The sequence below is a fragment of the Dromiciops gliroides genome, chromosome 2, assembly GCF_019393635.1.
Source record: "Dromiciops gliroides isolate mDroGli1 chromosome 2, mDroGli1.pri, whole genome shotgun sequence".
Lineage (NCBI taxonomy): Eukaryota > Metazoa > Chordata > Mammalia > Microbiotheria > Microbiotheriidae > Dromiciops > Dromiciops gliroides.
Genome location: NC_057862.1, coordinates 382,800,897 through 382,821,054, shown reverse-complemented (window position 1 = coordinate 382,821,054; position 20,158 = coordinate 382,800,897). Strand labels below are relative to the sequence as shown.

The following is a 20,158-nucleotide window of genomic DNA, read 5'->3' as shown; positions in this document are numbered from 1 at the left end:
CTATTAATGTTACCATGGTAGCTGTTCTTTCTCTTCTGAGGCAGTTTTCAGCATACATATCCTCTCAGTACTACTTACCATGAAATCATCTTTGCCTTTTCTTCATCATATCCATGGACTGCTAGGCCCAAGGAATTTGTAGAAAAGGCCCGGGTCTTTGGCTTGTTAATCCAAACTGTTCTGATCTCCTTTTATACTAGGCCAGTCTTGTATCCCTTATAAGGAGCAAATGTTGTGAACATAAGGAAGACAGATCTATGAATGAAAAACAAAAGAAAACAGTTGGACTGGATTTCGAACCCCTTTCAAGTGGGGTCAAGAAAATAGTCACCAAACCTTACAAAGTAGAAATGGTATAGTGGAAGAACACTGGATTTTGAGTCAGAAGACTTGGGTTCAAATGAGAGCTCTGTCACTTCTTGTATGAACTGAAGCAAGTTACTTAACTTCTGTGGGTTCCATTTTCCTCACCTATAAAATGAGGGCATTGGACATGAAATCTCAGTAAGGTTTTGGGTATGGTTCATCAGTTGTGAGAAAATTATAATTTCTTTGTTTTGAAATTGATTATTCTTGTTGGTCACTGAGCTCTGTTGTGATGATGGTACTAATGAATTCAGTCACAATGGAGAGGACTAAGGACCATAGTACATATCTAACAATTATTATTTTCTTTTTTCTTTTTTTTGTGTGTGTGGGGCAGTGAGGGTTAAGTGACTCACCCAGGTTCACACAGCTAGTAAGTGTCAAATGTCTGAGGCCAGATATGAACTCAGGTCCTCCTGAATCCAGGGCCAGTGCTTTATTTACTTGCGCCGCCTAGCTGCCCCTAACAATTATTTTTAAAACTTCTAATTATCCTTTTTTGCTCATGATAAAATGGAATCTCTAGAATATCAATATTCAAATTAATTATTGGGAACCTCAGTTTGATTCAAAGTTTTTTTATATATTAGTTTGAGATTGAGAAAGACAGAATGGTCGAAAGAACACTGACCAGGGAATCAGGAGACTTAAGTAGACTTAACTCTTCATCAATTTATGTGGCCTTGGATAAATCAATTTTTTTCTCTATGGGCCTTAATTTTCCCATTTGTAATGAAAGGGTTGGTCTATTAGAACTCTTAAGTCCTTTTCTAGTTCTAACATTCTATGATTCCAGGTTTGATTATTTTTCCCAGAAAGATTTTCTGTTAGACAATTATAGATTCCCCCTTTGAACTAGTCAGCATTATTCACAATGAACATTCGTGGTCTGCATATGTGACAGGAAAAGAAAACATGAATATCTCATTGCAGTCCATATTCTTGTTACTAGAAACAGAAACTCAAAATATAATCTTTGCAAACAGCGAACAAGTGGACAAAGAAAACTTGTATGTTCCCGTTATGAAAATTCTGACGGTGGTGTGTTAATGAGAAAAGTGTAGCACGACATTAATGCATTTTATTTAAAATGGATGAAGTTCCTTAATCTAAGTGGTTGAATTAAAATTTTAAAAATCAAATGAAAAGGAAGGAGGAACAAATGTGTGCTGAATACCCAGACAATAGAGGTTGAACCAGCCATCTAAAATAAGGTACTGATGTAAGTTTGCATAAAGAAAGGAAGAGTCCAGAAAATTATTTAAGTGGATTTGTAATTACTGCACACATGAAGAGCACACAATCTTTATTTCATGTGTTATATAAACATTTTTAAAATTAAAAGGTAAAAATTGAATGATCTTTCAAGGAGAGCATACAAATTTATTGCAAATATAAAGAGCAACGTAAATTGCTTAATAAAGTGTTTTTCATTCCTTTCAGTTCTTCCTAACAACCTTAGGAGAGGTAGATGTAAATTATTTCCAGTCTTTGCTAAGCAGATTGGGGTCATGCTGCAAATTGGTGACACAATGGAGAGTTGAACTTCCGACTTCTACTCTTTTAGATTATTGAATCTGTCTGCATTATTATTTTGGTTTCAGTCAGAACAGTGTCCTTTGGGATAGGACATATTTTGAAGAATTTGTGGTATGATGGATTTAAGAATATGTCTTAATTACAAAAGAATTTTTAGCTTAGACATATTGAGCACTCATTACAGAACATCCCTAGCTTTGAAATATTGTGTATCAAAAAGACATCTGTTTATGGAAAGAAGAATATTTTGGTCAATAGGAAAGAATTATTGTTAGAAAAATTTGTTCATGATTTCCTTACTGTTCATTCAACAAACATTTACTGAGCATGAAAATAACACCTTGTACTCTAGGAACCAAGGCTAACACAAAGATAAATACCCACTCTAGTGGGGAAAAATAGACTACAGTGCTATTTCTTACAGTAACTTGTGTGCAAAAAGTGACTTAAAAGAGAGCAGACCAAAAACATCTGCTAGGAAAAGGGGATGGGCTCTGTGGGGAGAGCAAGAGATAGCCCAGCACTAGCTTACTGCTGCATTGCTTTTTGGAGATTGTTGAAGGATGTTTAGGAAAACCTCCAGTGGATTGGGTGGATGTGCTAAAGGAAATGAGAGAGTATATGGACAGGAGTCTCACAGGAGGGGAAGAGGTGAGTGAGTGCCCATATCAGGAAGACTATGGATCTCTTTGAAATATTGAACCACTATGGTAAGCCATGCTTGCTATAAAACAGCTAGATCCCAATATTTGGTTGATATCCTTCCAAGTGTCCTGAGTGTTAGAAGTTAATAGTTTGCCAAATATTGTGTTAGGTTGGTTTTTTTAAAATCTTACATGTAACAAGTATCCTTTGGCAGAAATTATGTTGCCCATTTTACATGGTCAGTGTCAATCATATATGTTGGACTGAGTGATTTCAAATATATTGTTGTAATATAAAATATGATGGTGCATGGCATATATATAGTGTTTTATGGTTTGCAAAGCACTGTACAAATATCATCTCTTATCCTCATAACAACCCTATGAGGTAGGTGTTATTATTATCCTCATTTTACAAATGAAGAAACTGCGGTTGAGAGGTTAAGTGACTTGCCCAGGTTCATATAGTTAGCAGATGTCTGAAGGAAGGTTTGAACTCAAGTCTTCCTGACTCTGGGCTCAGTGCTTTATCCATTATACCATCTATTTATGGAAGCATTTTATATTGATATTGATAGTTTGATAAAAATGTTTGGCCTGGAAGGGGACTTTTGTGATCATCTACTCTAGGTATTGGCATGGCCAGAGGGCTAAATCCAGCTACAGCTAAGAATAGTTTTTACATTTTAAAATACAATATAATTTTATTTTAAAATGAAAGAAACAAACCATTCTTAGCTCACTGGTATATAAAAGCAGGCTGCAGGGTAGCAGGCCAGATTTGGATTTCCTGGGAAAACCATTCTTAGCCTATTCTTATGTATCAGACCAGTCATACAAAAGCATGTAGAAGGCCAAATTTGGTGCTTTCTGACTCCAGATATGTTTTAGTTCTTTCATTTTGTAGGCAATGGGCCTGAGGCCCAGAAAGGGGAGATAATTGTCCATCACATGACTAACAGGTGGTAGGACAGTAACTCAAAGTCAAGTCTTCTTTCTTCTGGTCCAGTGTGACTTTCTGTTGTAGCATGCTGCCTCTCATGAATACTTTATTAATATCAGAAGTACCAAAAGTTCCTCTGTGGAGTCAGTGTGACTTGGTGGGGAGAGGGCTTTGCTTGGAATTACAAGGACCTGGGTTCAAGGGATTTCTGTAGCATTCAGGTTGTATGACATTGGGCAAGTTATTTAACTTCTGAGTCCTCTTCCCACCTTTTCTTCTGAAACTCTTTAAAATGAAATTTGTAGAACAATTGCTGATCTGTATTGGTTAGTTTAAGGAGTTTATGAGACTGGAGTGGTACCTTTCACCAATGAAATTACAGATCCGGACAAAAACAGTTCTTTGGTGAAGGGAGGACAAAGGTACTAGTGAGTACTTTTTTCTTGGAATTTGGTTCTAATATAATAAAGAGTTTTGACTTGAGTGTTCAGTTTCTGCTTATTGAATATGACACTATGTGTGTGACAAAGAGGTGGTAATTGATGCATTTCTCCAGTTTGTTTTTGGTGGAAAGTGTTGATACAGATTTCTTAACATTCTCTTTAAAAAATTTTAATTAAAAAAATGAAAATATTTACCAAATACATTCTATAGACTTATTGAAAAGTGTAGAAAGTTAAGCTAATTCAGATTGTCACCTTGAAATTTTTGTAAAGTTAATTCCATTTTTTTTTTTTTGGTAGGACCTTAGAAATCAAGTAGAGAAATTACATGGTGAAATGATTGAGAAAGAGAAGTCAGTGGAGCAACGTTACAATATCCTTTTGAGTGAAAGTAATCAGAAATTGCAGAGCCAGGAACAAGTTATGAAATGCTTAACAGACAGTGTCAATCAGAAGGATATCTTGCTGCAGGTACAATGATTTGCTTTTCTTGTATATTTTATTTAGTCTTTTTGTTTGTGTAAGGAGTGAGTTTGACCGTCAGAGCACTGGGGTGGGAGGTGAGATGGAGAGACTGTGCTCCTTCTCTTTTCTTTAAAGAAATAAGTATTCCTTTCTTGGACCTGACATGGCACTTAGAACAGTTTTCCATACACATTGTGTTTTCTTTTTTTTATAATAGTTATATATTTTGTTTATATACCTTATTCCTGTTACTGAAGGTATATTTTCTTGTATTACCTCAACCACTGTTGTAATATATCATCTTTATTTCACTGTACACAAACCTCACCATAATATCAGAAAACCATACTATTGCATCATTGGGCTAATTACCTCAGACCCAAGTTAGACTATTTTTACCATGGATCTTTAGCCCCTATAACATGGTTTGTCTAATCACTGATTTTTAACTTTTATAGTGTTGTTCCTTTGCCCTATAATATAATCATACCTAAAGATCTTTTTTTTCTTGTTGAAGCAATTTGCAATGTGAGGATATATCTATAAATTATAAAATCCATAATGTAGGCACTGGATCTTTCTTTTTATATCTCCCTCAGTGCCTAATCCAGTGCTGTGCAAAATGCTTATTTGACACATATTTGCTGAATTTGAATTTAACATTTTACATTAGATTACCTTCCAAAGGCAGGAAGGATTTCATCTAATTGATTAAGGCCATGTTCACCTAATGCAACTTTTTTTTGAGTTTTGTTTATTTGATAACATCTGTAGAGCTAGCCGACCTAGGTGACTAGTTATTGGGACCTAAGACATTTTGGGGTGGGATAGAGTAAATTTATTGCACATACTCAGAAAGAATTATTCTTCTTATGGCCAGGAGGGTCTGTGAATCCTTGGATTTTTCGAGCTGCACCTCAGGTTTTCTCAGCAGATATGGGAAAAGTTTAAGATAGTTTTTAATGTTCATAGACATATTTTTCTAGTTTGAATCAGGGTTTGTAATCTAAGAGACATTTGGATTTGCAACATAGAAGGAGTAAATCACAAATTTATCTTATTAGAAGCAGATATGACAAGGAATGAGTTTCTTGAAAAGAGAGTAAGGCTACACTGGTAATATAGTGCAAAGGAGGTTTGTAATGACTGTCACTACTCTGACCTTTTCTATACGTTAATGGAATACTGCCATAGCCAGAGCTGTCTTTTGGGAAACCTTCACATTTGGTGAGCAGTCATTTAGTCTAAAGAGAATAGAATTGTGTTCATGTAATCACCTCACATTATTTGGTGAAGGGGAATTATTTCTAGAACAAGATATCATTAAAAAAAAGCAAAATATTATGTTCTTGTGACAGTTGCTTCATGTTTTTGCTATGGTAAATACATGAATTTGCATTCCTTGGTTTTCTTAGCGACTCGATGGGAAGATCAAAGAAAAAGATGTAGAACTTGAACAGCTTTTTAATAGGCTAAATCATCTTTTAAAAGCTAAGGAGGATCTTGAATTGAAGAATGAAGACTTAACAGAAAAGTATGCTTCTCAACAGCTAGCAGTCAAAAAAGCCCTATCCTCAAAGGTAAGCTCAGCTGAATTTTACTTCTGAATTTATTTTGTATTTGTGACCCAAGGAGATCTCCAAGTGCTTTCTTACCATTAATTAAACCTCACAATGTGGTAGTGAGTTAGGTGGCATTATCTTCTCCATAGAGATTAATAACCTTCAATCCAAGGCATCAGGACTTTGACTACATAACCTGGAAGTTGAAAAATTGCCTCCTGATTAAAGAATGGGGATACTCCTTGTTCTCCACAGACTCCCATCTTGGGAACCATAAGCTTAAGGGTTAGTGGGCTCTTAGGCCAGGTTGTTTTTTTTTTTTTAATTTTAATTAATTAATTAATTTTTTCAGTGAGGCAAATTGGGGTTAAGTGACTTGCCCAGGGTCACACAGCTAGTAAGTGTTAAGTGTCTGAGGCCGTGTTTGAACTCAGGTCCTCCTGACTCCAGGGCTGGTGCTCTATCCACTGTGCCACCTAGCTGCCCCTTAGGCCAGGTTTTTAAACCCTTCATTGAGAGGTTAGCTACAAAAAACATATTTAGGAGATAAAATTCCCTCTAGCATTACATTGGATATGAAGAAGTAGGAAACCCCAGAAAGGGAGGAATTATTTCAAAATAAGGCCATCTTTTTTTTTTTTTTTGGTGGGGCAGTGAGGGTTAAGTGACTTGCCTAGAGTCACACAGCTAGTAAGTGTCAAGTGTCTGAGGCTGGATTTGCACTCAGGTCCTCCTGAATCCAGGGCCGGTGCTTTATTCACTGCACCACCTAGCTGCCCCATTTTCTCTATAAGTTCTAGTTGTGTACCCTGATATTAGATTTTAATCTTGTGTTACTCAGAAAGTTGGGTTCCCAGCCTGGTCATGAATTGGTTCCTCTGATAAATCACTACAGAGCTTGTGATCCTGTGTCTGAAGTCTAAAGTCCATTTTAACTCAAATGTGGTTGGGATTTTATATTTATTTTTGTGCTTCTCTGTCTTTGTTTCATAATTGAATGTAACCTGGCTGATTTTGACTAAATTGGGTCAAGCTCTACAGTAAAGTATTAAGACATTTCTTAATTGGTGTGGGTGAGTCTGCCTCCTTGAAATAAAAATGTAGCTAATGATAATTTTCAAATGGCTTATCTTTTGGTCTCTCTAATAATGACCTGAATTTGATTCCTGGAGCTAACACTGATTCTTCATTAAAAACAAAACCAGAAATACTCACCCAAAACAAATGTTTTATTGATGTCTTCTGTTTTTTCTTTATGGTCATTTCTGGATATTTTTCCCTGTCCTGAAATTTCAAACTGTTCTTATAACAAAGAAAAACAATTAACCCAAAATAATTGCTGAAGTGACTATTTATGAAAGCTTATGCTGTGTTTTCTAGAGCTCTATCTTTCTGCAAAGAAAAGGGAGATAGGTATTTGGGGCCACACATTGGTCGTTACAATTATTCAGAATTAGGCTTCCTTTTAGTATATTTCTCATTTATGTTATTATAGTCACTGTGCCGGTTCTGCTTACTTCACTCTGTAGCAGTTCATACACGACTCATTCCTTATTTTGCAGGGTTGGGAAAACCACTTAGCCCTCTTGTCTTTGAATTTCTTTTATCTATAAAATGAAGGGATAGGTTTGGATCAGAGGTGGAATCAGATTAAAATTTCATTAGGAATTGTTTATTAAGATACATGAAAATACAGTACACATGGATAATATTAATTTGTGGGGGAAAAGGGAAGTTAGAGGATTTCAGTTCTAGAAGGAGATAAAAGCATGTATTGGAGATGGCTTCAAAGTGGCATGTTGGACTCAGATCTGGACATGAATAAGGGGGGAGTTATAGCCATCTTAAAATAAAATAAATTATTAAACTCGATGAATAATTTTACTTATTTGTAGTTAATCCCATTTTTATTAGTTGTATTTATGATGTCTGTAAAATTGTCTTTTAATTTTTGGCTGATTATATTACCTGCCCTGTAGTCCTTTGAGACCTGTATTTTATAAATTGCGGAAGGTGACCCTGGATTCTTAAAAGCTGTGCTAGCAGAGTGCAGACTTTGGTGAGCTCTGAGTTGGAAATGTTTCAAGTCCAGACCTGGTAACAGACTGTCTCCTATACAAGAGCCAGACTAGCTAAAAATGCAGAGAAGCTCATCATTAGATGTTTGGCTGCCAGGTGATCAATTGTTTTTGGCCATAGCAACTCAAAACAGTCTGACAGGTTGTGGAGTTGAAACAGAAGAATAGAAAGGGAGTGCCTAGCCCAGTGAAATTCACAGATCCTTTAAGTCTTTTTTTTTTTTTTTTTTGGTGAGGCAATTGGGGTTAAGTGACTTGCCCAGGGTCACACAGCTAGTAAGTGTTAAGTGTCTGAGACCGGATTTGAACTCAGGTACTCCTGACTCCAGGGCCAGTGCTCTATCCACTGCACCACCTAGCTGCCCCGATCCTTTAAGTCTTGAAGGAAGTTATGCTATGAGCTCTATAGTCTATAGGAGTAGTTTAAAGTCATATTTCATGTTGTTCTATGTGAAACCTGGTGATAGCTTTTTTGGCTTTTTCTTAGGTCCTTTGTTTCTGTAACAGACTAATTACTACTTATGTTCTTTCCCCCAGCCTTACTCAATAAGCTATCCCTTATGACAAAGATTTTTTTAAAAAAAGAGGTAGAAAAAAATTTCAGCTAAATCAACCAACACATTGACCACATCTGATAATCTGTGCAATATGCTATATTGTTAGATCTCATTCCCCACCTCTGCAGAGAGAGAAATGCATTTTCTTAACTCTTTGGGGCCAAACTTAGTTATTAAAGTTACACAATATACAGTTTTGTCTGACTGTTTTTTCAGTTTATATTGTTCTAGACATGTATATTGTTTTCGTGCTTCTCCTGTTTAGTTTTGTTCAATGCATGTTTTATGTTTCTTTGACTTCTTCATATTTGATATTTTTGATTAGTTCAGTAACATTCTGTTACATTCATGGGCCACACTTTTCCACTCCCCAATCTGTGTACACTTTGTTTCCTATTCTTTACTATCACAAAAAGTATAGCTATGAATATATTTGTGTATATGGGACCTTTTCTTTTGTCTTGCTCCTTCTTGGGATTTGTACCTAACAGTAGGAACACTGGGTCAGAGACTTTGTTAGTACATTTTTTTTTTATAACTCTAGATTGTTTTCCAGAATAGATGGATAATTTCATGGCTTTATAACTACTTATAATTATGCTTATCTTTCTCTAGTCCCTCCAACATAGGCTATTTTTTTCCTTTATCATGTTTATTGATTTGTTGCTTGTGAGGTGAAATTGACTAGTTTTAATTGTTATTTCTATTATAAATGATTTGGACCAGTCTTTGTATGATTGTTACTACCACATTTTGTTTTTCAGGCATGTCTGACTCTTTGTTATCCTGTGGACTACAGCACGCCAATGCTGTCCATGGGGTTTTCCTGGCAAAGATATTGGAGTGGTTTGCCATTTCCTTCTCCAGTAGATTAAGGCAAACAGAGGTTAAATGATTTGCCCAGGGTCACAGAGCTAGGTGGTTGAGGCTGGATTTGAACTCAGGTTGACTTGTAGGCCCAGCACTCTATCCATTGATCAACCTAGCTGCCTCCTTTGACTAGATAGCAGTTGTTTATTCATATCTATTGACAACTTATTTTCTTGGGTTCTAATTCTTGGTCCATTTTATATTTGTGCTAATTCTCTTATTGTTTCAGATATCAGATTTTTATCAAAGATATTGGATGCAAACTTTCCCTAATCAACAGTTTCCCACTATCTCCTAGTTGTATTGATTTTATTTGTGCAAGAGGTTTTTTTTTCAATTCCATTAGATCCAAGTTACGTATTTTATTGTTTCTGATCTTTTCTGTCCCTAATTTGGTTAAGAATTCTTCCCCTAGTTATAATTGTGAAAGATAGTTCCATCTATAATCCTCCAGTTTTTTATCATATGATCTTTCATACTTAAGTTTTGTAGCCATTTGAAACTTACTGTGTTTTATAATTTGAAGTCACGGTCTAAGCCTATTTTGGGGGAAACTGCTTTTCAGTTTTCCTAAGTATTTTGTTCTTGTCAAATAGGGATTTCCTTAAGTAGTGTCTGTAAATTCTTGCCATATTTAGTTTTTAAGAATGTATGAAGTGTAAGGGGCAGCTAGGTGGTGCAGTGGATAAAGCACCAGCTTTGTATTCAGGAGGACCTGAGTTCAAGTTACATGTAGAGATAATTTTCAACATTTGTTTTTATAAGATTTCTAGTTTCAAATTTTTTCCCCTCCCTCCCCCCCCCAAGACAGCAAGTAATCTGATATAGTTTATATATGTACAATAACATTAAACATATTTCTGCATTAGTCATGTTATAAGAGAGGAATCAGAGCAAAAAGGAAAAACCTCAAAAAAAGAAAACAACAGCACCAAAAACAAAAGAAATAGTATGGTTCATTCTTCATCCATATTCCATAGTTCTTTTTTTTTCCTGGATTTGGAGAGCCTTTTCCATCATGAGTCCTTTGGACCTATCTCGTACTGTTGTATTGCTGAGAAGAATCAAGTCTATCACAGTTGATCAACACATAATGTTGATGATACTATGTACAATGTTCTCCTGGTTCTGCTCATCTCACTCATCATCAGTTCATGCAAAGGATCTGAGTTCAAATCTGGCCCCAGACACTTGATCCTTACTAGCTGTGTGACCCAGGACAAGTCACGTAACCCTCATTGCCCCACAAAAAACAAAAACAAAACCAGAAAGAATGTATGAAGTGTCTAAGATTTATTGAAAATTTTCATGGTCAGACTAATTTTTTTTTGAAATTGTATGTTTACAGAATCCTGATTTGTTACATTGTATGGCTTTTCTTTCTATTTTCCTTCCTCCAAAAATGTTCTGTTCTAGCTTGTTAGAGGGAATGTGGTTGATGTCCTAAATGAGATAATATATATATAAGGCAATTTGCAAACCTTAAAGTGCCATATAAATATTTGTTATTATTTTTAGTATCATTATGATTGACATCTCTGTAGACTTAGGACACTGTAATTAGTGTCGTTTGTCCTTTGGCTTTCTGTTAATTTTAGGAACTTGAGGGTGAATGTTGGGTGATAGGGAATTGAAGAACAAGGAGCAAATATTTTTGTGATATTTAGTTTGTTGTAGTTAGAGCTATAATTGGTGCAGCAGTTATTGATATGGTTGAAACAATTGTAGTTGATACACCCCCCAGGAATAGAATTAATGCAGTCGTTATAAGGCTGATGACATTGTATAACTATTTAAATTGATATCTACTTGTTTATTGACTGTCTTCACTGCTGGGAAGTAATTCCCCTTTCTACTTGAGCTTTGTCTCTTAAGATTGTGGGGAACACATTGTAGTGGTTTCATTTGGGCCATTGAAGTTTGTGTTGATGACAGACACTTGTCTCTTGGACTGGTTCATTTCCTGATTTTGATGAGGTGTAAATTCATCATCTCTTGTTCTTGCATAAGCTTTTTGGCACTTGAATCCTATTTGAGCTGAGACCTTTCGTTTAATCAGCTGTTCTGAAGAAGCCAAGTGAATTTATTCTAATGGGGTATGATTTAGTGTGTTAGAATAGGGTAATTTATGAAATGGCATCCTAAATCTCTGCAGTTAATTTAGCTAACATGGGTGAGCAATTTTCTCCTAGTAAGAGGTTTACTCACTTTGCCTTACCTTAGGCTAGGCAAAATATTCTCAGGAATTCCTCCTCTAAACAATCATGTCATCAGTATTTTTTTAGACCAGACTTGTTACGGAATTTCATCAGTCTACTTATCCTCTAAGTGAGTAACTCCCTCTTCCAATGCAGATCAACACCTGCTCTCAAACTTAGAGTCTTAGAGAGTTTTCTGAGGCCCTGAGAGTACAGATGCTTATAGCCATGATGTGCCAGAAGGGGTGCTTTTTCTGACTTCAAGACCAGCCCTCTCCCCATTTTGCCTTGCTCATTTTCATATAATGAATTGATTTATAGATTCTGAATTTTAGACTTGGAAATAAACGTAGAGATCTAGCCTAATGTCTTCATTCCATAAATGGAATGAGTCCTAGAGAGGGGAATTGACTTGTTTCTATGTCGTTTGTCTCCTTTACTCCACTCATAATCACCATCTTTGGTTTGGGTCCTTATCACCTCTTACCTGAACTATTGCAATAGCTTCTTATTTGTTTACCCTTATTAAAATTACTCTTCCCCTTCTTTATTCCATATAATACACAGTCACCCAATTGATTTTCCTATAGCACAAATTTGACTGTGCCCACCTATTCTCTCTGCAATAAATGGCTTTTTTTTTTAAAGTAAATAGCTCCCTTTAAATGTTTGGCTGGTATTTAATGCTTTTTACAGCATGACCTCTTTCTACTTTTCCATCTATAACTCCCTAATTAAATCAATCTTCCTCAATTTTGAGATCCTATCTCCTTTCTCTACCTCTATACTTGCTGTCCCCAAAGCCTGGAATGTTCCCTCTCCTCACCTTTGCCTCTTGGAATCTATGGTTTCCTTCAAGACTCAGCTTGTGTCCAACTCGATAAGTGAAGCCTGTCCTGATCCCAAGATTTATATGTGCATGTATGTGTGCTAGGTTTTCTAGTGCATAAACCCATAGATTTTTCTGAGGAGGGCCATCCACTTCTTATTTCTCTGAAGACTTTAGGTCACAGAGAATGATTGTTGATAGTCAAACCCTTGAGTGGATTGGGAGAGGGAACACAAGGGCCAACTCTGGTTTTCCCCCTCTCCTTACAGATAACCTGCAGATTGTACAGAGGAAGGTGCAGTAACAACAGCTGACTTGGTCCACCTGGTCAGTGGTCAGGATCTGCTTTATTGATTCTGCCTGGTTATGTGCATGAAGTGTGCAGATAGAAGATTGGATAACACCATATGAAATAGAATTATTGAGTGAAGAGGCACAATAATAGCTGAATTCCAGTTAGAAACCATGACATTCTTCAGCATGATTTGCACAAGACTGTGACATTTCTGGTAGCTAGGCTAAGTCACTTATTATGATGAAACTGGTAGTTTAGCATTCTCAATACATAATTGGCAGCCAGTGCCTTTATTTTATCACATAATCTTTTTGGACTAGAAATCAAATAGCATTTTCTCCTAGAATATCTTGATTCTAGAAAAGCAGTAGTTTAGCAGACATCCAAAGAGCATTTTCAGAGCTTTTCCCTCTAGCAAGCTAATGCTTTACATAAGGCCCTCAAAATACCTGTCTTGCCATATCACTTTGGTTGGGTCGTTAATTTCCACACTTTCAAGAGTGAGGGGGCTGATAAAAAGCACTTTTTGTACTGTTGTAAAAATGATGAACAACTGCTCAGATGGGTGAATGTTTCATGACAGGCAAATAACAGAACTATTAGTCTTCTTTAATAACAGCTGTTTATACGTTGGATGAATAGCTTTCAGCTTTAGCTCTGTACTACCTGATAGGCAGCTGTTCCTCATTCCTCCTGCAGATGGTGGTCTCTAACTGTTACTTAGTCAAAGATTGCCGTAGTTGTTTTTTCTAAATTAGTATTTTTCAAATCCTATTTCTATATATGTTTGCATGGATGTTGTATACAGATAAATACTTTTAATCCTGCTTTAATATCATATGTCCATTGTTGTTTCCAGGAAAAGCAAGGACCTGAGTATGAAGAGCTGATTCATGCTTTAAAGAAAGAGCAGCACATTTATTCTGATTTAGTAAAAGCCCTAAAAGACTCAGACAGGTAAGTGTTTTAAAATCTCTCACACAAAAGAATGTCTTGGGAAAATCTTGTAGCATTTGTAATAGCAGCAAATCTATACTATTTGACATAGAAAAAGGACATGGAAAGTGATGGAAGTGGTTGGACAATTACCACTTTATCAGTTTATTTAGCAATCTGATTTACTCTCTTTCCACCGAGAAGACAGTGTTCTGAATAGGACATCTTGTAGCTTACAATAAAGCTATTATGGAGACTTAATTTTTCCATGAGGTTATTTCTTTCTCAGTTGTGGAAGTCATACTTTTTAGTACAGTGTCAGGGAAGTGATACTGGTCCTGTAGTTGAGAGGCCTTGGTTCTGGCCCTAGATCTGCCACTAATTAGTGGTGGGACCTTCAGTAAGTTATTTTTCTATCAGACTCCTTAAAAATAGGCCAGACTGGATTATTCTTTGGGTTCTGATATTCTGTGTTCTAAGGTTCCTTCCGTCTCTGAAAAATTCTAGGAATTTATGTCTCATAATCTATAGTAGGAGGACATTCATTCTAGGCACCTTTAAAATGTAAAGTTTGGAGGAAATGAAAATATGAAAATATTTGGTTTAAATTGTGTTCATCCTAAGTGTGGTCAACATTAAGCATAACTTCACATGTGGGCCTCCCTTAAAGGTCTTGAATACCATGGGGTTATCCCATCAGGGATTAAGGCAATCTTCAGTAATGTTAAGAGAAAGAGGGCAAATTTGATTTTAATTGTATGTTTTTTTCAACTAGTAGTTGAAATACATTTTAGAGGACTACCAGACCTTATAGATAATTGTGTCCACTATTGTGCTTGACCAGAATCACTTAGAGCTTTGGATTTTGCTGCCTATTTTATGAAAAGAAAAAAACAGGTCTAGGTTAGATGGTGGGATTGTTTCTTAAATTGTAATTGAATGCTGCCAGGGCAATTTACCAGGGGAATAACTACCAAGGATTCTTAAAAGCTTTTATTTTATTGAATGTATGTCTTGTGGTGCAGTGTATAGTGTCTGCTACAGTGTCCTATTATGCTTTATAGAGCTCTTGGATCACAAATATGGATGGGTCCAGTTTGATAGAAACGACCTCAATTATTTCTTTTGGGCTATATAAAAAAAGGGTAGAAGAATCTCTTTTTCTCAGCTTGGCAGTGGTTATCCTTGGGAAGACAGCTGCAAAAAAAAAAAAATGACTAATTTTTCAGCTCATGCATTTTAGTAAAAAGAATATTACTAATAATAGATAACATTTATATAGTGCTTTAACATTTGCAAAACACTTTACAGAGATCATTGTATTTGATCCTCAAAACAGTCTTGTGGAAGAGGCACTCTTGTTCTTGTTTTATGGCTAAGGAAATTGAAACTGAGAGAAGTTACCTGATTTGCCCAGAGTTAGACAGCGAGTGTCTGAGCTTCAGAACCAGGTCTTGATTTCCAGGGTTCTGTTCATTTATTATTCCTTGTGCTTTGTAATTAAAGAAAAGCTTTTCACCCTTAGCACTAAAGAAGTTCCTACCCCCTTAAGTTATTCATAACACGATCCTTTTAGAACAGAATGAGCTTGAAGGGACCTTAGAATGTAGAATATTAGAGAAGAGAAGAAAAGCTGTTAGAGGCCTTTTTTTTTTTTAGAGGCCTTTCTTTTAAAGATCACTCAGTTCAACCACTTCATTTTCAAGTGAAAAAATAAGCCTGGAGAGGGGAGAAGTCTTGCCCCAGGTTCCACAACCAGTTAGTGGTCATCAAGAATCACTTTCCCTAGAGAAGAGAAGGGGGACCTTTGTATAGCTTTCAAAAAAGCATTACTCTTTTTGTTTGGGGGAGCATTAATGTTCGTTGCAGGTGTGACGTGAGTATACTTTTCACCCTGTCAAAAAGTAGAAGAGAGAATGAAGCAATCTTTTCTCCCAGTGCCTAATAGCAGGAGTTTAGCTAAAACAATCTTTCTTTTTTTCTGGTAAAATTCCTCCTCAGTGCTGTGCTGTGACATGATGGTAAGGTTTTCTCTCTGCCTTCCAAATTGATCATTATTATTGTCATGAGATGGAACCAGGGAAAAGTTCTGAAAAGAGTTCCTTCCCTTGTAGGGAAGGCTGCTTTACAACACACAGTTCTTCAAGCATTCAGCATAGAAGATTAGATATAATGGTTTATTTTCATCTCAATAGACGTTGATTTATGTGTGTAACTCTGTGGATGAAGAGGAGAGAAATGTCTGAAGAAGGAAGTAGCAATTGCTTCTGTGGAATACGTCCTTTAGAGAAACCTTCATGCCAGACTATGGGCTATAGCATCAGAGTAAAATCTTTTTCTCCATTTGGAAGGAAGACTTTTTAGGTCTTTTAGAATATAGTATATGTTATGATTTTGAGGTAACACAGTGTGTTTGGTTTTATAATTTTTTTTGTATCTTGTTTTTGCAAAGTATCAACAACCTACAGGCTGAATTAAACAACATTTTCTCACTGCGAAAGCAGCTAGAAGAAGATGTCCTGTCTTATCAGACTTTGCGGAAGACCCTAGAGGATCAAATTAATGAAATTAAGAGGCAAGAAGGTACAGTGACTTGTCAATTCATGCTTAATTTAGGCCTTTTCCTGTGCTCCATCCCTTTTACTTTGACTGCTTTGTGTGAACTTTGAGGTGGTGAAGACAGTTAAACAAACACAAGTTCTACACAAATTTTATTAATAACCCTTTCTGCTGGCCTCCATTTTATTTTTAGCCACAAGTACCCAGCTGCTTCAGCAGGCAAGGTATATGCACAGGGACACTTTTTCCCCCCCTTCTCTTGCAGCAAATTTTAGCAGTTCTCTGGCACTTCAGCTGCAGTGATGATTTCAAGTTCCTATTATCAGAATTTACAGTTTTCCACATAAGTTAAGGATCCCTGGCTCTTTGTAATCTTGTGGCTGGAGGGTCACTTTTCCAGTTGGAGAATTTCATTTTTTTATTGTGATCTGAGTGACAGCCCTTGTTGAGAGGCACAGACTCTGTATACTATGATACACACTTAGAACGACTGATAAAGCCACATCAAACAGATCTTTTGTCAGTTTGAATTAAGCACATTGGAGACATTTCATGGTTCTTTCACCTAAGAGCAAAGTGTCATCAGATTTAATTCTGTTGGCCTGGGAGGAGGATTTCATTTGGCTTTGATTAAAGTTAAATTCCAAATGTAGCTGTGTTTATTCCTTTAAGGCTTTGAGTTACCTGCTAGTTAGACTGTTACCTATTTGGAACAGATCTTATGTCATTGCTGTTGTGTATGGATTTACCTTCATAGACTCATACTTAAATCATTCATGGTCTCACTCCTCTATGAAGAATGGGGGGCCAATGAGTGTAAGTTCTGCAATGCAGTGTAAGTGCTGTAACTTGGTTTACCTAGAGTCTTCCCCTTGAGGTTTGCAGCTAATATTCTCATTATCTTAACTAAATTAGAATAACTTCAGGTCTTGCTTGTAGTGCATATTTCCAAGCACAACAATTATTGTGTAAGTTATAATTCAATTAGAAAACTGGTAAGCCCAATAGGATATGGCAAATGCCCTAGAGGAAAAGAGTGGAAAACAGTCTTCCACTCTAAAGGTAATGGGTTTATTTTTCAAAGGGCCTCTGCTTACCTTTCCAGAGTGAAGTCTAAGGTTGACTTTGTTAGAAGGCTTAACTTGTACCAGTCATCAATAATATTTCTGATATTCTTTTTTTCTCTTTTGACAGAAGAATCCATTTCATTTTATAGCGATCAGACGTCCTATTTGAGTATTTGCATTGGTGATCACGATCGTTTCCAGACAGAACATTTGTCTCTAGAAGAACTTAAACAAAGGGTATTAACTAGTGGGCTAATTTTCTCCCTATTAGAGCTGAATTTTTTCTTCATCATTTTTAGCAGTAGTCTCAGAAAAGAGGCCCTAGATTTGGGAAGTTTTATTACTTTTTCCCTTCCTATTAAATAATTTTACTAAAACAGCAAAGGTTTACATAATCTTGAAACTGGAGGTAATAATGTTAGGTTCCCAATCAGTGTTAGGATTTCTAGAACTCTTTGATTGGAAATGCCCTCAGAGTCTATGGCATTAAGTTGGCCTATTAAATCCACATGATTTATGTGCTTTCAGTGTTTTGGAATGAATAGATAACAGGGTAAGTGTGGTCTCAGTTCAGTTCATACTGTGATGGTCAATTCCACTAAACCAAAAAAGTCCATATATAGCATATGTTTATTAAGTGCTACTTGCATGCCCAGCACTGTGCTAGGTACTGTGGGTAATAAAAAAAAGATAGAAATACCAGTGAGGCAGAATATGTCGGTAATACTTATGAAGAACTTAATCTTGTTGGGACAGACGAGATGAACATACTATACACAGAACAATGAAGGACAGAAGCTAGTACTTGATAACTACTGTTATTCATACTGTGAATTCACTGAGTTCAGCGAAAGGATAGATGAGTCCATTTCTCTTCTGAATAGTGAGACCACCTTCTTGCATTCATGGATAACTTGGTATGTGTGACTGATTTTTAGGTCCTATAGCTTCTTTCCTCTGAATCATTGTAGTTTTTTTCTTCAAAATGCCAAAAACCAAACCAAACCAAACGAAACCAAAATAGTTCCTAATGAAAATGTACAAGATGGAGGAAGGACCAGTTTCCTAATTCAGATGTACTTATTTGCCCAAGCCCTTCACTTCTTTTGTGAAAGAAGGCTTTTCACTCTAGTTTAACATCTTCTAGATTTTTGCCTATACCATTTTTCTTGAATCCCTTTCATTCTCATTTTCTACCTGTTGAGAATCTACTCATTCTTTAAGTCCTAGTTTTAGTGCCATTTTGTCCATGAAGTGTTCCTTGAACATTTTATTTTAGCCTTAAAGTGAGTTACTTTATCTCAGAGTTCCCTCTCTCTGAGTTCCTTTATCATTTATTGTTTAAGCTATTTATTGGCCCATCATTGCATAAAGATGTGATAAGGTAATGAGATTGAATTCTTAGGGAGCAGATGAGAGAGGGAAGAATGGGAGTATGGGGCAAGAAAGATAGAGAAAGGGAAAAGGGGAGGGCAGGATGGGGAGAGGGTTGGGGAGGGTCAGAGACACAGAGAGAAATAGTAGGTGAGTGTGCTTCCAGAATTTCCTGTTCAACATCCACACTGTTAATTCATTCTGCGTAGTCATGGTGGAGCTTCTTAGGAAAGACTCAGTTCCCATGCCAGCATTCTTGGAGAACTAGAAAGGCCCCTGTTATTCCCTTTGATTTTTCTTATTTTCTTGCCACTTCATACAGCAGGAAGAGGAAGCAGTTATGTGGTAGTTCAGTGTAGTATGAGTATATAAGGAAGATAGAACAGCTCTTAATTATGCAACTGAATAGCTTGCCTAGTATTGGGGACCTACTTAAAAAAATTTATGTATTAAAATGAAAAAATTAACTCTTTCTTCACTTATGTTTAGGTTAATGAACTAGTGATGATTGTAAAGGAATTGCATTCGGATAACCAAGACCTCAAAAAAACCCTTTTTGAACTCTCCTGTTTGGGTACGCAGGAAAATGGTTCATTAGCCCAGAGTGAGGTAAGAAGTAAGGCCTTTGTTTAAACTTTCTTCCATTAAAATTTTTTTTTTATCTTTAAAAAAAAAGTCTTGATTTCTCTATATCCCCCAACCTGGGAGTACAGGGCCTCCTCTCAGGCCCAGTATTAGTCAGCTCAGGAGCTTTTATTTGCTCCATTTTTCTGGCCTGGGTCAGCTCACTCCTCCTTAGGCAGCTTGGTAGTCCTTTGTTCTTGGGGATCATTATATTGGTGATAGATGTAAGGGGAAGACTCAGTAGGCTTGTCCCACTGCTGCTCAGAACTCCTGAGCTCAAGTGATCTACCAGTCTTAGCCTCTCAATTAGTTGGGATTAATCTAATAACTGTTATCTGGTCATTAGAGTATTTGCTTTATTTTCTTTTCAAAAGTCTGAATCTGTGTTGAAGACTTCAGGAATTCAGCTCTTAAGTGGTAGTAGAATCAGCTTTTCAAACAGGCACTTTGCCATTGAAGTGACAGGATGAGCCTGGTTTTGAATTCCCATGCCTTTTGCATAGAAACCAAAGTTTGATTGTATATGTTGAGCCAGCTTTGGCCACTGGTGGTCATACAAATGAAATATTCTCCTTCATAGTTCAGCCTTAGCAAAATGATCTGGAGTTATTGAAGGGACTTTGGTAGTATGAAAGGAGCCTTTATCAATTGCCAGTTAAAAATAAGTAAATGGGGGCAGCTAGGTGGCGCAGTGGATAGAGCACTGGCCCTGGATTCAGGAGGACCTGAGTTCAAATCCAGCCTCAGACACTTAACACTTACTAGCTGTGTGACCCTGGGCAAGTCACTTAACCCCAATTGCCTGACCA

At 36.6% G+C, this 20,158-nt stretch overlaps 1 protein-coding gene across 3 annotated transcripts in view; it reads left to right on the top strand.

The window, feature by feature from the left end:
- CDK5RAP2 (CDK5 regulatory subunit associated protein 2) overlaps positions 1-20,158 on the top strand; it is a 153,807-nt gene that overhangs the window by 68,955 nt on the left and 64,694 nt on the right. For all 3 annotated transcript variants that reach the window (XM_043983832.1, XM_043983831.1, XM_043983830.1), the window contains exons 13-18: positions 4,236-4,406; positions 5,816-5,980; positions 13,649-13,746; positions 16,178-16,308; positions 17,479-17,588; positions 19,215-19,334. In XM_043983832.1, coding sequence (XP_043839767.1) covers positions 4,236-4,406; positions 5,816-5,980; positions 13,649-13,746; positions 16,178-16,308; positions 17,479-17,588; positions 19,215-19,334 — 795 coding nt within the window. The remainder of the gene's footprint in view (positions 1-4,235; positions 4,407-5,815; positions 5,981-13,648; positions 13,747-16,177; positions 16,309-17,478; positions 17,589-19,214; positions 19,335-20,158) is intronic.